Source organism: Olea europaea, chromosome 6, assembly GCF_002742605.1.
Source record: "Olea europaea var. sylvestris chromosome 6, O_europaea_v1, whole genome shotgun sequence".
Classification (NCBI taxonomy): Eukaryota; Viridiplantae; Streptophyta; class Magnoliopsida; order Lamiales; family Oleaceae; genus Olea; species Olea europaea.
This window is the reverse complement of record NC_036242.1, coordinates 10603371-10619352: the sequence shown is the minus strand read 5'-3', so window position 1 is coordinate 10619352 and position 15982 is coordinate 10603371. Positions and strand designations below refer to the sequence as shown.

The window sequence follows — 15982 nt, the reverse complement described above, 5'->3', positions numbered from 1 at the left end:
AAAGCATCTGTCTGCTGCTCAAGACATAAACCTGTTAAGGGCAACGATGCGACTAGTCAACTTCTGAACCTCTTTCTTGCTCCTTGGTGATTCCATTGCTGCTAAGGTTTGAATCTTATTACCTCAGTCCCCCGGTGAGTGATCATGAAACCTAAAAATTTTCCCGAAGCTACACCAAATACACACTTCTCTAGGTTGAGCTTCATCTTATATTTTTGTAGGGTGGCAAACACCTCTTCGAGGTCGGATATGTGTTGCTCTACCTTCTTGCTCTTTACCACCATGTCATCAACGTAGGCTTCAATATTTTTTCTATCAAATTAGCAAAGCTTTTGTTAACAAATCTCTGATGTGTCATCCCAGCATTCTTCAACCCAAATGACATAACTTTGTAACAGTAGCCATGAAGGACGTCTTCTCCTGGTCTTCCTCGGCCATACGAATTTGATGATACCCTGAGAATGCATCAAAGAAGTTGTACAACTTATGTCCCGATGTACTGTCCACGAGGCTGTCAATCCGAGGGAGCAGATAACTATCCTTAGGACATGCCTTGTTGAGGTCTAGAAAATCAATACAGATTCTCCATTTTCCACTAGCCTTCTTCACAAGGGCAACATTTGCCAGGCAATAGGGATATTGGACCTCCTGTATAAACCCGGCTCTGACGAGTTTTCTAACCTCTTCTCGAATGACCTCTTGCCTTTTTGATGCAAATTGCCTCTTCTTCTACTTAAAAAGTCTAGTCGCTGGACTAATGTTGAGTTTATGGACTACGATCTCAAGGTCCATCCCTGGCATATCCTCAACCTTCCAAGCAAAAACATCAATTTTGCGGGATAAATAATCGTCAACTTTCACCTTGAGGCTGGGTCTGAGATCCCGACCAATCGTCAACTTTTTCCTATGCTCGAGCTTGAGCACCTCCAATTCCTCAACTGGAGTAAGCCTACTCGTAGGCTCGATCTCTAGCTCGAAGTCTGGCAATGAAAGTTGCATGACATCGGCACTTATTCTTCAGATGCTAGTAATATAGCACTATCTTGCTGCGACCTGGTCTCTCGTACTACTCCGATGCCAAGACCTGTTGGAAACTTCATGGCAAGGTGGAAAATTGACACATTGGCTTGTATTTTGTTGAGCAAAGGCCTTTCCAGGATGACATTGTAAGCCATAGGAGTGTTAACTACCTGGAAGGGCGTTATCTCGATCACCTATGCTTTATCAGAACCCAATATAAGTGGAAACTCAACGATGCCTTGTAGTATAATGACTCCATCACCAAAACCCTGAAGAAGAGTTCTAACTGCCTTGAGCTGGATGGCCGAGATCCCCATCTTGGTGAAAGTGTCATGAGAGAGTATGTTTGCTGCACTCCCATTGTCAATCAGTATATTCTTCACTTCAAAGTTAGCTACAATTGCAGAGATAACCAAGGCATCATCGTGAAGATATGATACTCCTTCCAAATCCCTTGACCTAAAAGTAATGTGCTCAAGTTTATAATGGAATTCCTTCGAAGCATGAGCACATTGTTGGGCACACTGCTTCCACACACTATTTGTGTCTTTCTCAGATGTTATGCCTCCAATGATGATATTAATAGTCCCTGTCATGGGTTGTCCATAGCTTTCAGCTCCAAACTCCTTCCGCTTATCATAATCATTCCTTGGGCATTTATCATGACCAACGTAATTACTTAGGAACCCTCTTTTAATAAGGGCTTCAATCTCCTGCTGCAGGGCTTTACAATCCTCCGTGGTATGCCCATGATCTCGGTGGAACTCACAGTATTTGCTCCTATCTCTATTGTCAGGGGACGACTTCATACTTGCAGGCCACTTCAGTTCTTTCATATCATTGATCTCCATCAAGATATTTACCTTGGAGGTGTTCAATCGGGTGAGAGGCGTGGTGGCACTTCATTCCTGCGCTTATCCCGAGGATGCTCTTACCGAGGAATCGGGTCATGTTACCTCTTGCTCTCGACCTTTTCATGAGGTGGACCAACCCTCCTTGGATTCAGCGTTTCCTCCATATTAATGTACTTTTTAGCTTGGGTAAGGAGCTCAATCACTATTTGCGATGAGGTCTTTGATAAGGACATTTTGAAGGCCTCACACCTTATGGCATAGGTGAGGACGGAGAAAACTGCTGTAATGTGGAGGTCATGTATTTGAAGTCTTTCCTTGTTGAATCTTGTCATAAAACCACGTAGGGTTGCATTCAGCCCTTAGCGAAGTTACATGAGAGAGGCCGCAGTCTTCCTGATGCGCTTTCTACTTGCAAAAAAAGGCTAAGAATTTATCGGCCAAGTCTGAGAATGAGGCTATGGAATAAGGCTCCAATGTTGAGAACCAATCCCTGGTAGCATTAGTCAAAGTTTATAGGAAGGCTTTGCACATCACTTGGTCAGCCTATAAATTCATCACACCAGTATACAGATTGAGATGATCGATTGGGTTGGTCGTCCCATCATACGCTTTAATGCGAGGATACTCGAATCTGTTGGGTAGAGGATACGAAAATTTCAGAACAACCCAACTGTAATACCTTCTTGAATAATTCGGGTAATTTCACCGAAATTTATGGTCATCGATCTTGAGCCCGAGGCTATATTACGAGCACCCGAGGTTCCTACTCCTCCATCACCAGTTGCAAGGTTTGTTTTTTGGGCTCGAGCATCATTCATAAAACCACCATGATCTGCTAACGTATGTGACATATGGGAATTTCTTTGACTCAACAGTTGAGTTAGTGTAGCCACCTGTTGACGGAGCTCCTTAAAGGCTCCTGTCGCGATGACCCCTGGCTGGGGCGCGGGTATTTCTGACGACTTTTCTTGAGGAGCAGGTTGACCTTCAGGAGGATGAGGGTTGGGAGGGGATGAGCTCGCTAGAGGAAGATCTGATTGCATGTTAACCATGGCCTTTGGTAGCGATTTTCCCAGACGGTGCAAATGATACTACCAAAAATATGCACCTGTTGATTTTATGAGCTTGAGGACAATGAATGGGCATGATTGTAGTCCTCCAAAAATCTGTACATGTTGATTTTTCGAGCTTGAGGACAATGAATGGGCATGATCATAGTCCTCCAGTACCTGAAACAAAGGCAACGCTGTGTGTTCTCGTTGTCCCTCCAATGCTTAAGTCAAAAAGAGAATTTGTGCGTGAGGCTATAAATCGAAAATAATGAAAATGTACCTGAATAATGGGATAGAGCCTCGTATTTATAAGGATGAGTGGTTCTTTCCTTATAGGATTAGGTTAGTTGGATGTTCTTATTCGAAAGAGTCCCACTTGGCCCGGGTGTTGAAAATTTACCATGGCTTCAATCTCAATCGTCATGCTAATATCCCTGAGATAGAATTCTACTTGGTATGAAAGTCCTGGATTAAGAAGTTTGAGGCAAGCTAGAGTCCTTTGAGGGTTGGATTCTTCTAAAGTTAAGCGTGACAGTGCATGAGACGTAGCGAATTGCTTGAGGACATCAATGCTATGGTGCGATCATAGGCCCGAGGATATAGACCGAGGATGATTCCACCGAATGTTGCCAATACGGAATGGAATAGCTCGGGTCATGAAAGTATCCCAAGCAATGTGGATACTCGAGCATCATAGTTGTAGAATGGTGAGAGTGGCCCATTTCAAGTCTTTGGGGTCAATAAAATATTTCGACAATATCAATACTCATGTTGTGTCGTGTCTGATATGGGTACTTTGACTATTTTGAAGGGTCCAAGCAATAGAGGTGGCGGATGAGCGGATTTGCCAAGTGCCCCTTTGCTGGAAGCCTATATGGCTTCTTTGCCATGTTGGTACCTATGAGTGCCTTCACTGGATTTAGGATATAACAATAGTCTCCCAATTTCAAGTCTAATATTCATCTTAGACAACAATCTTTGCTTGACCATATGGGTAATTTTCTTGACTTTCTTCACTCAAATGTGTGTGAAATTCACTACAGATGTGTGATTTGGGTAAATCAGAACATCATCACTCAATCTTTACGTATTGGGGTTCATGTTTTTGCTAAGCTATAAGACGAGGGCCTTGATGTAAAATATAAAAAATAATTCTCCAAGGCCAAGTCTAAATATTCTTTTCAGGTGAATAACTTTAGATAGGGGTATAAGTCTATTTTGACATAACAAGCCATCCAAGTGGCAGTTTTCCGACGGTGAAGTACGAAATATGTTGGGAAGGTTGTATGATTTCGAGAAGGCATACGGTCATGCATCTTGATTAGATCTTTAATCATAGTTGCGGCCATTTCAAATTACGAAAAGCAGCAATTATGGCACAGTCGTCATTCAGTGAATGTGTGAAGTGCGAGTGTGGAGTGTAGAGGATTTTGGCTGCCATACAATTTCTGTAGTCCTGCCTTTTTCCATTATGAAGGGCCAAGATACCTTCTCATCTATGGTGCAAATAATTTCATGACCCAGATCCTGTAGGCTTCGCCTAATGAAGGCAATGCCTCCTCGTAGTCCTTTTATTTTTGCAAACCTATTTCTTCAAGCTCTCAATTTCGTTGGCAAAACTTAGTTAAGTGTTCTGGGTGTCTTCCATCTAGATTTCATTGTTTCTATTTTGGTAGTGATACTAACATTTCCCACCTAACCCGAGTACCTTATTATCTCGACGATTACAGCTAACTTTTTTTACGATATACGGTCATGAGTGCTCGGGATTCAGTAAGTCCTCGGGGAATCCTTGCTCGAGCTTAACGTTTTAACCAACTCTCACAAATATAGGATGTCCTCGAGAATATGTCCTCAGGAAAATCAGAGGCAGGTTCTCAACTACCATCTTCCTCGCACTAAGGAGGTATGTCCCCTGAGAACTCTTATCTGACACAAATACCTCAATCCACATCTTCTAAATCCAAGAGATTCCTTTTAATAATCGGTCTTCTAATCACAGTACAATTCAAATGCTGCTTTCTCATGGGGCCCTATCGGATAAGGATTCCCAGATAATTGAGTCCTACTAGGAGAATGTCACCCCCTACTATAAATACAGAACCATGGGTCATTATTCAGGTACGTTTTCTCATTATTCTACAGTTTATAGCCTCAAGCATATAATTCCCTTTCTGACTTAAGCATCGAAGGGGCAACGAGAACATACCTCGTTGCCTTTGTTTCAAGTACCGAAAGACTACGATCGTGCTCAATCAAAATCATCAAGCTCAGGAAATCAACAGGCACGATTTTTGGTAACATCATTGGTGCCGTTTGTGGGAAGCGCTACCAAAAGCCATGGTTAACACACGATCAGGTCTTCCTCCCGCAAGCTCATCAGCTCCCATCGTTCATCCTGCCAAAGATCAATCGGCTTATCATGAAAAATCGTCAGAAGTGCCCGCACATCTACCAGTGGTTATCACAACCAAAGCCTTTGAAGAGCTCCGTTAGTAGGTGGCCACGCTCACGCAACTGCTAAGTCAAGGAAATTCACATCCATCGTCAGCGCAGGCAGAGCATGGCGGTTTTATGGCTGATGCTCGAGCACGACTACCAAACCCCGCAATTGGCAAAGTAGGAACCTCAGGTATTCACAATATGGCCTCGTGCTCGAGATCGATTGCCATGGATTTCGGTGAAATTGCTCGGATCATTCAAGAAGGAATTACAGCTGGCCTGCAATGGAATGCTCGGGGGCCAACGAGTTTCACCCCTAACACTCTATTCACGCCAGAGATATTGTCATATCCTTTGCCCGACAGATTCAAATATCCTCGCATTAAATAGTATGATGGGACGACCGACCCCATCAACCATCTCAATGTATATTCTGATGTCATGAAGTTGCAAGTTGTGCCGGATCATGTTATGTGCAAAGCCTTTCCACAAATGCTGACTAATGCTGCTAGGGATTGGTTCTCGACATTGGAGCCCAACTCCATAGGCTCATTCTCAGATTTGGCTGATAAGTTCTCAGTCTTCTTTGCAAGTAGCAAGTGAATCAGGAAGATTGCGGCCTCTCTCATGCAATTGCGCCAAGGACCGAATGAAACCCTATGAGGTTTTATGACAAGATTTAACGAGAAAAGACTTCAAATACCCAACCTTCACATTACAGCAATAGTTTCTGCCCTCACCTATGCCATAAGGTGTGAGGTTTTCAAAATGTCTTTATCAAAGACCCTACCACAGACAGTGACCGAGCTCCTTAACCGAGTAGAAAAGTACATTAATATGGAGGAAACATTGAATCTAAGGAGAGCTAGTCATTCTCATGAAAAGGTCGAAAATAAGAGGCAACATGATCCCATTCCTCGGCACGAGCTTCCTCAGGATAAGCACAGGAATGAGGCGCCGTCAGCACCTCTCACTCGGTTAAACACCTCTAAGACAAACATCTTGATGGAGATTAAGGATATGAAAAAATTAAAGTGGCCTTCAAGGTAAAGTCGACCCTTGACACAAGAGATAAGAGTAAGTATTGCGAATTTCACTAAAATCATGGGCATACCACAGAGGATTGTCATGCTTTACAGCGAGAAATTGAATTTCTTATCAAAAGAGGATTTTTAAAGAATTACATTAGTCATGATAAACGCTCGAGGAATGACCGTGACAATCGGAAAGAGCCTAGAGCCGGAAGCAGTGCTCAACCCACTGCCGGGACCATTAATATTATCGTTGGGGGCATAGCATCTGGAGGAGACACAAATAGTAGGCGAAAGCAATATGCCCGCCAGCATGCTCATACCCCAAGAGAATCCCGTGATGAAGATAAAGACATCACTTTTGGAGCAAGAGATTTGGAAGGAATATCATATCCTCATGACGATGCCTTGGTCTTCTCTGTAATTGTGGCTAACTTTGAAGTTAATAGGATTCTCGTTGATAATGGGAGTGCAGCAAATATACTCTCGCAGGAAGCTTTCGCCGAAATGGGGTCTCTCCCAAACAGCTCAAAGCAGTGAAAACTCCTCTACAGGGATTTGGTGGTGGAGTCATTATCCTTGAGGGCATCGTCGAGCTCCCACTTACATTAGGTTTTGGTAATACACAAGTGTCGGAGATCACACCATTCCAAGTGGTTAGTATCCCAATGGCTTATAACATCATTCTGGGAAGACCCCTACTGAACAAGATCCAAGCTATTGTATCAACTTTCCACCTGGCCATGAAGTTCTCCACAGGCCATGGCATCGGAGTAGTTCGAGGAGACCAAACAGCTGCCAGACAGTGCTATGTTACTAGCATTCGAGGAATGAGTACAAACATCATGCAACTTTCAGACCTCAAGCTCGAGCTTGAGCCAAGGAATAGATTGGCCCCCATTGAGGAATTGAAAGTGGTCGAGTTCGAGCACGGAAAACGGTGACTATTGGTCGGCATCTGAAGGCCAGCCTCCGAGAGGAAGTCATCAATTGTCTGTCCTGCAACATCGATGTTTTCGCATGGAAGGTCAAGGATATGCCAGGGATAGACCCTGAAGTAGCAGTCCATAGACTCAATATAAGCCCAGGGGCAAAACCTGTTAAGCAAAGGAAGAGGTAGTTTGCGCCAGAAGACGTGTAGTCATTCAGGAAGAGGTCAGCAAACTAGTGAGAGCGGGGTTCATAAGGGAAGTCCAATACCCCAATTGGCTTGCTAATGTTGTTCTTGTAAAGAAGGCCAGTGGTAAATGGAGGGTCTGCATCGATTTCACAGATCTCAATAAGGCGTGCCCTAAAGATAGATACCCGCTACCCAGGATTGATAATCTTGTGGATAGCACATCCGAACATAAGCTGTATAGCTTCTTAGATGCATTCACAGGGTATCATCAAATCCTCATGGCCAAAGAAGACCAAGAAATGGCTGATTCAACCATATATTGCTATAGAGTGATGCCATTTGGGTTAAAAAATGCTGGCATGACATATCAGAGGCTCATTAACAAAGTCTTCACCAATTTGATATGGAAGAACATCAAGGCCTATGTGGATGACATGGTTGTCAAGAGTAAGAAAGTAGAGCAACACATATCCAACCTAGAGGAGGTGTTCGTCACCCTACGAAAAAATAAGATGAAGCTCAACCCAGAGAAGTGTGTATTCGGCGTAGCTTTGGGAAAGTTTTTGGGTTTCGTGATCACTTATCGAAGAATTGAGGCCAACCTCGATAAGATTCAGGCTTTGGCAACAATGGAATCACCAAGGACCAATAAAGAAGTTCAAAAGTTGACAGGCAGAGTAGCCACCTTAAACAAGGTCATGTCCCGAGCAGCAGACATGTGCTTCCCCTTCTTCAAAGCCATAAGGGGTAATCATTGCTTAGGCTTTTCAGGAGCTCAAGCAGACATTAGAATCTTCTCCTATCCTCAACAAACCCGATCCCGGGGATACTTTGTATTTATACTTAGCCATATCTTAGAATGCAGTAAGTGGTATCTTGGTGAAAGAGGTTAACAGGCCCAGCAACCCATTTATTACGTAAGTAAAGTCCTATTTGATGCAGAAACAAGATACACTTTGGCAGAACAGCTTGCCCTTGCACTGATAGTTGCAGCACGAAAGCTTTGGCAATATTTTCAATCACATCCTATTGTAGTGCTCACGAATCAGCCTCTAAAACATATTCTTCAGAAACTAGACATCTCAGGAAAATTACTGAAGTGGGCAATTGAATTCGAAGAATTTGACATAGAGTTCAAGCCCCATCCATCTATCAAAGCTCAGGCCTTAGCTGACTTCATTGCAGAACTCACCCCAAGGCCTTGGGGGCCAGATGGTAGCTCGAGCTCTTCCATAGGCGTGTGGCAAATTTTCATAGATGGAGCATCAAACTCCTCGAGCTCGGGTGCAGGGGTCATAATGATAAGCCCGGACACACTCATAGACATTTAGTGTGCACTTAGGTTCGAATTTGAGGTAACCAATAATGAAGTAGAGTATGAGGCCGTCATCATAGCCATGGAACTTGCCATCAATCTCAAGATTGAAAACATCAAAATTTACAGTGATTCCCAGTTGGCGGTTGGACAAATTGAAGGGACATTAGATAGGAAAGATGTGAAGATGAGCTTATACTGCTTGAAAGTGCATGATCTCCAAAGAAAATTCAAAAGTTGTGAAATTGTGAAAATTGCTCGGGCTGAGAATTGTAAAGCCGATGCCTTGTCAAGATTGGTGTTCATAAGGATAGATGGGCTTGACAGAATAGTCTACGTTAGAATTGTAACCGAGCCATGGATCAATCAGACCGTAGGCATCATGGATATTGATAATGAGCCATCGTGGATGGATCCAATAGTGGACTCCATAAAACATGGCAATCTTCTAGAAGATCCTCAAGCAGCAAGAAGCATCTGGTCCAAAGTTCCAAGGTATTACATGATCGAAGGAGTTCTATTTCGCAAGAGCCTCACACTTCCATACCTAAGATGCCTTAAGCCTTTCGAATCATCCCAAGCCTTAGAAGAAGTTCATGAAGGAATATGTGGGAACCATCAAGGAGCTCGGGCATTAGCCTTCAAGCTCATAAGGTATGGATATTATTGGCCTACCATGAAGAAAGACGCCCAGGAATATGTCAAGAAGTGTGACAAGTGCTAGAGATTTGGCAATATCATCCACTCTCCCGCAGAGGATCTCACTAGCATTAGTTGCACGACCCCATTTGAATAGTGGAGAATTGACATCCTTGGTCCCTTTCCAATAACTAGGGGGTAATTGAAGTTTGTGGCTATGCTGTGGCTGTGGCTGTAGAGTATTTCACTAAGTGGGTGGAGGCCGAGCCTTTAGCAACAATTTCAGAGCCTAAGTTGAGAACTTTCATTTGGAGGTCCATCATTTGCAGGTTCGGGATACCGAAAGTCCTCATAACTGATAATGGCAGGCAGTTTAACAATGCACAATTTAAAAACTTCTATTCCAACCTAGGGGTTGATCACCGTTTGACATCAGTTTCCCATCATCAAAGTAAGGTCTTACTAAAGTGACCAATCGGATTATATTGCAAGACATACGTACAAGGATTGGAGATGCAAGAGGTTCCTGGTCCGACGAGTTACCTTCCATACTTTGGACATGTAGAACATCCCATAGAACCGCTACGGGGAAAACCCCCTTCATGTTGGCTTTCAGTAGTAAGGCCACCATCCCTGTTGAAGTCAGGTTGCCTAGTCAAAGAAGGCTTGAGCCCGAAGGTGCAGGATGCACTACTGAACACCTCGACCTCTTAGAAGAAGTTCGTGATCAGGCAGCTCTAAGAATGGCCTCTTACCAAGATAAAATAGCAAAGTATTTCAATAAAAAAGTGAGGACGTGAAGATTCAGAGCCGGAGACATTGTGTTAAGAAGGGCCGAAGCAACGGGTCATGCTCCTGGCAAGCTAGGACCAGTTTAGGAAGGGCTCTTCGAAGTCATACGATAGCTTCAAGGAGGTGCGTACAGTTTAAGGGATACATCAGGAAGACCACTTCCAAGACCATGGAACGTTGAGAATTTAAAAATATATTACAAGTAACTTGTTCTTCCAGTTTTCAGTAGTCAAGCCTACATGTCAAGGTTCACGTTTTTAGTTCTCAGGCCTGCGTGCCAAGTTTTATTTTTCGGTAGTCAGGCCTGCGTGCTAAGTCTATTTTTAAAGTATAATAAGAATTAAGCTATTAATCAAAATGTGATCTCACTACTAAAAGCCTTACCCCATGCAAGCAACTAAAGCCTTGCCCCGCGTAAGCAACTCAAACCTTGAGCCTTGCCCCGCGCAAGCAATCAAAAAGCCTTGCCCCGAGCAAGCAAATCAAAAAGCCTTACCCTGCGCAAGCAATCAAAAAGCCTTACCCCATGCAAACAATCAAAAAGCCTTGCCCCGAGCAAGCAATCAAAAAACCTTGCCCCTGAGCAAACACATAGAGATTGTTATTAGGGCAAACAATACAAGTAAAATTCCCGAGCACACAGTGACCAATCAACGATGTGATGAATCTTATAAAAATGCCCATCCTTGTCCTCGGGAATCAAGCTATAGGTCAAGACAATTTCATTGTCATTTAGTCCTTGAGATAATTTCCCTATTAAGGGATGACCTTAAGATCGAGTTACTACCTTTGTCTGAAACTTCTATGGATTAAGTCATCCAGATTTTTAAGCAGTTTACCAGTTTATCTTAGGCGTCGAGATATCAATTCATCTAGGCATTGAGTTATTAATTTATCTATGACGTAGAGATATCAATTCATCTTAGGCGTCGAAGTTATTAATTCATCTTGGGCGTCGAGATATCAATTCATCTTAGGCGTCGAGTTATTTAATTTATCTAGGACATCGAGATATCAAGTCATCTTAGGCGTTGAGCTGTTTAATTCATCTTAGGCATCGAATTATTAATTCATCTTAGGCATCGAGCTATTTAATTTGTCCTGATAGTCAAGATGCCAAAGACATCACCCATACACTTCATACCTTGGAAAAACATCGATAAATGTAACATCAAATAGGATCGAGCAAAATACTTGAATTTTCCCAAAACACAAAAACAAATGTCATCACGATCAATACAAATCATTAAGAAGCCTAGTCCTCAATATTCTGGCTGGGCTGGTCTACCTCGACGTCGTCACCCTCGATATCGATCTCCTCATCATCAACATTCTCCTCCGACTTGGAGAGGGCGAGGTTCTCAGCCACTTATGGGATAGTCTTTAAGTCCTCGGGCATTGCGTCTGGCTTCGCGCGGATGAATGCTCGAGCCTCTTTCAAGGCATGAAAGTACGAGCCCATTGTGTATTCGCCCTTGAGCTCATTAAAGATGCCAGACTTCTTGAACTCCTCGATTGCACCCACCCGAGCTTGAACCAGCCTCCCTTTATAATCCCTATGAATATTTTCAAGCTCGAGCTTCATTTTCTCAGCCTCATCCTTCATGACACCAACATCTTCTCGAGCTTTCATGAGCTCACTACTCATCTGCTCATGCTTCCTCAGTAGCTGAGCGCGTTCGGCCTCAAGATCGGCAATTCTCCTATCGCAAGCCTCTAGGGAGTCCTCGAGGTCAGCCAATTTGGAGGACTCATCTTTCCCCTTCAAAGATAGACCTCGAGCGATGCCTAACGTCTAAAGAGAGAGAGAGAGAAGAGAGGACGAACTTTAATAATACCTCGATTAAAAAAGATGTAAAAATACCTAAACTGATAATTTCAGATTATATGACCGACGTACCTTCAGCGTCATGGCCTCGAGGGCCCTCATGTCTTCATCAAAGCCAATACCTCCTTGGTACTGGTCAACAATGCTCGGTAAAAATTGGCATCAAGTTTGGTCCTCTGAAAGGACAGAGCATGGTGGCAGAGCCTCGTCCTCGAGATCAACCACTTCGAAGTACCCTGAGGGGTGGGGCTCTCAACCCTCTTCCGTTCCATGGTCGGGGACTTCCCCCTTTTGCCGTGATGATTCGCCGGGGCCACTCATTTGTTTCTTGAGCCTTAAATCTCGAGCCCTCTTTTGCCCCCTCTTCTAGCTGGGAGCCCAAGCCTGGGGGACCTTGGATTTCTTGCTAACTACCTGACGTAAGGCAGTAGGGTCAAATGTCATTTTTGCAGAATTACACGACATTAGCATGAGCATTAACAAATATAGGTAGAATAATGAAAAGACTAAAAGTGCATATCCTACCCTCGACGCCTTTCACATTCGGGAGATTGAGGACGTCATCCCCGAGGACGTCATCTATATAGTACATCAAAGGCTCGAGATTCTCTAACATCAGTCTATCCCTCTCTAAGAACTCAAAATAGGCTTGACCCTCACAAAACCTCACAGTATCTGGAATACCGACTGAAGACTAAAAGGTAGGTCGGGATCTTGAGTCATGACGTAAAACCATTTTTCCTTCCACCCTTTTAACGAACTAGGCATCCTCGGATCCTAAACCCTCATCGGGATGAAAGGTAGGCAAAACATGTGAACTGGGATAATTGTTTCAGGTCGAACACCATCGTGCATAAGTCTAGGTATGGGGTAATTCCTAGGTACCTACAAGCTACAAAAAAATAGCTCAACATCCTCCACCCGTTCGACACTAGCTGCCTAGGGCTCATATTATGCTCGATCAACAGGGTGACAAAGAATGGGTGTACGGGCCACCTAAACCCCCTTTAAAGAATCTTTGAAAATCACGAACTCTTTGTCCCGAGCTATAGCTATCCTATCCCTATCCTCGGGATGCCTAATATCACAACCCGGCATAAGGCCATATTCCCTAGCCGTCGATATCGCTACGTGTTCCTTAAACCTACAGGGTTGATCGGGGTATTTAAATAACGTCGAATTATTCTGAGCTCGAGGCTGAGCACTAATAGGTACTGCCATCAGCACTATGGACTCCTAAGTCCTCGGGTGTGGACCTAGACTCCGAAGATGATGTGTCTTCGTTACTACTCGACATCCTATCCCAAGTTAAGACCTTTCTAAATAAACAACTTAAGTTCTCGAGCTCTTACATGATACCAACGATTGCGAGAAAAATTTACTGAGAGTGAAAAAGTAAAAAATGAATAGCGAAAGGGGTATTTATAGGAAGCCTGAGTGGGAGCACAAAAGTCGCCTGCACAACCGTCTGATCACACCACGTGTCTACCATCCAAGGGCTCAAGCCTTCCACCGCCTTACTTGTTTAGGGCTGATGTCACCACACGTCAGCTTTTAAACACCTGTCTTCAAAACCTCGAGCATTTGCACATCAGTCGCCTTTGAGCCTCTTTGCACCATATCCTTGAGCGAAGGCTTCGAGCATGGTGCACGGGGGCCAATGATACTGACATTCCCCACCTAACCCGAGCACCTTATTATCTCGACGATTACGGCTAACCTTTTTTTGGATATACGATCATGAGTGCTCGGGATTCAGTAAGTCCTCGGGAAATCCTTGCTCAAGCTTGACGTTTCAACCAACTCTCACAAATACAGGATGTCCTTGGGAATATGACCTCGAAAAAATCAGAGGCAAGTCCTCAACTACCATTTTCTTTGTACTAAGGAGGTCTGTCCCCTGAGAACTCTTATCTAACGCAAATACCTCAATCCACATCTCCTAAATCCAAGAGAGTCCTCTTAATAATCGGTCTTCTAATCACAGTAGGATTCAAATGCTTCTTTCTCATGGGACCCTATCGGATAAGGATTCCCAGATAGTTGAGTCTTACTAGGAGAATGTCAACCCCACTATAAATACAGAACCATAGGTCATTATTCAGGTACGTTTTCTCATTATTCTCCAGTTTATAGCCTCACGCATATAATTCCTTTTCTAATTTAAGTATCGGAGGAGCGACGAGAACATACCTCGTTGACTTTGTTTTAGGTACCGAAAGACTACGATCGTGCTCAATCAAAATCATCAAGTTCGGGAAATCAACAGGTATGATTTTTAGTAGCATCAGGTAGTATTCTGTATTTTTATTTTATTTTATTTTTTTTGCTTGCACAAAACTCTTCCCTTTTTAATTAGTGTTATTCTGTTTCATTCCTCCAAGTCCTAAATTCTACCATTACAAAACCTTCTAGTGAGCAAAAGCCACCTTTCTGGCCACCATCCAACCAGGAGATGTCTTCTTAAAACACTGCGCCTCAAAACCAGTCTGAGAAGAATCGCTCAGACTCAAAGATTAAGAACGGAGGTGCCTTTTAAATAATTGAATAATTTGTTCAGAGATGGACTTCAGACAAAAAGTGAGGTGCCTTACGCAGGTTGATGCTTGACCAAAGGTGCCTTATAGATGATTCACATCAAGGACAGGACTTGGGATGAAAAGTGGGGGCGCTAGATTTGGGTCAATGCCTCGACATAATGTTCATTTCGCAACATGCACGTGGATAGTTCCCATATTTCGAATCAAACTATAACAAGCTACGAATTTATTCAAAAACTGGAAAAGCATCCAAGCATATTGCATATCAAAAACAATATAGACATCGAACCAGAAAGGGCTGAACGATCTAAAGTTATATGGGAAATTTTGCGTAGGAGAGCCAAGCAAGCGGAGATTTGACTAGAGTTTATAATTGCGTACCTTTACCTAAGTTTGTTTCCTTGTCTAACCAAGTTTCCTTGCATTTTGATTAATTCCAAATTAAAGATCTCATGCTCATTCCATGAACTGATATGGTAGTTTTCTTAGTAAAAACTACGTTCTTCCTTAAATACACAAATATGAGTTTGAATGCCATGCTTCAGCAAAAGTGGTTATTACAATTAAAGAATGATCATCTTGAAAGAAGACCATGATAATGGTTATTGCTATTACTATTTTAATTATCAATCTAACATTTACGAGTCTTACCAAGTCTCCGAAAGAAAGTTTTCAATTCAAGATACAACTTTCAGAGTAAATCCAACTATGACAATAAAATAATTGATTAGTTTAATATATTCACTCTATCCAAAAAAAAAAGGAAATAAAATACTAAATGCATTAAATATTGTAGGAATTTTCGGTCCCAGTTGTGAACAAAATAATAAAGGAAATTGCAAGAACACCAAAGATTTTTCGCACTTAGGCCCGGATGTTCACCCACAAAGGGCTAATCACCACGTTGAGCATCCACTTGAAGTGGTTATAGTCCAATCCACTAGAACCAGTAAAAATATCAAGTGTTTAAGAATTACAAACAATAGATCTTAAAAGATCTAGCCCTCAGACTCTGTAAAGTTTCGGATTCTCACTCACACAGATTACACCAAAGTAATCAGTACCAAACACTCAATCAGTAAGTAGAATCATCACACAAATACTGTAATCTATACTAGATTTCACCAAGAACACCTAGAAACCAAGAGTTTTCAAGAAGAGACGAACAGAGAATGAAGACCCACAAAGAACCCTAGAAGTCTCTCGAATGAATAAGGCAAGTGAAGAGTCTAGGGCAAGGTAAATGAAAAACATTTGCATCCAACGGTTCAGCCGACTCCACCTGGCATTATCTGATCCGTTCAATTAATACAACTAAAGTCACATTTACAAGAGAAACACGAGACTGC

At 42.8% G+C, this 15982-nt stretch overlaps 2 protein-coding genes across 2 annotated transcripts; one reads left to right on the top strand and one right to left on the bottom strand.

Annotated features, from left to right (window-relative positions):
* Window positions 1–1214: 1214 nt before the first annotated feature.
* Window positions 1215–1871, bottom strand: LOC111395142. The gene has a single exon (XM_023021152.1). It carries the CDS (start codon window positions 1869–1871, stop codon window positions 1215–1217), a length of 657 nt encoding a protein of 218 aa, XP_022876920.1.
* Window positions 1872–6037: 4166 nt separating this feature from the next.
* On the top strand, window positions 6038–6939 carry LOC111395141. The gene is made up of 2 exons (XM_023021151.1): window positions 6038–6414; window positions 6534–6939. Exons 1-2 carry the CDS (start codon window positions 6038–6040, stop codon window positions 6937–6939), a joined length of 783 nt encoding a protein of 260 aa, XP_022876919.1.
* The last annotated feature ends 9043 nt before the right edge of the window (window positions 6940–15982 follow it).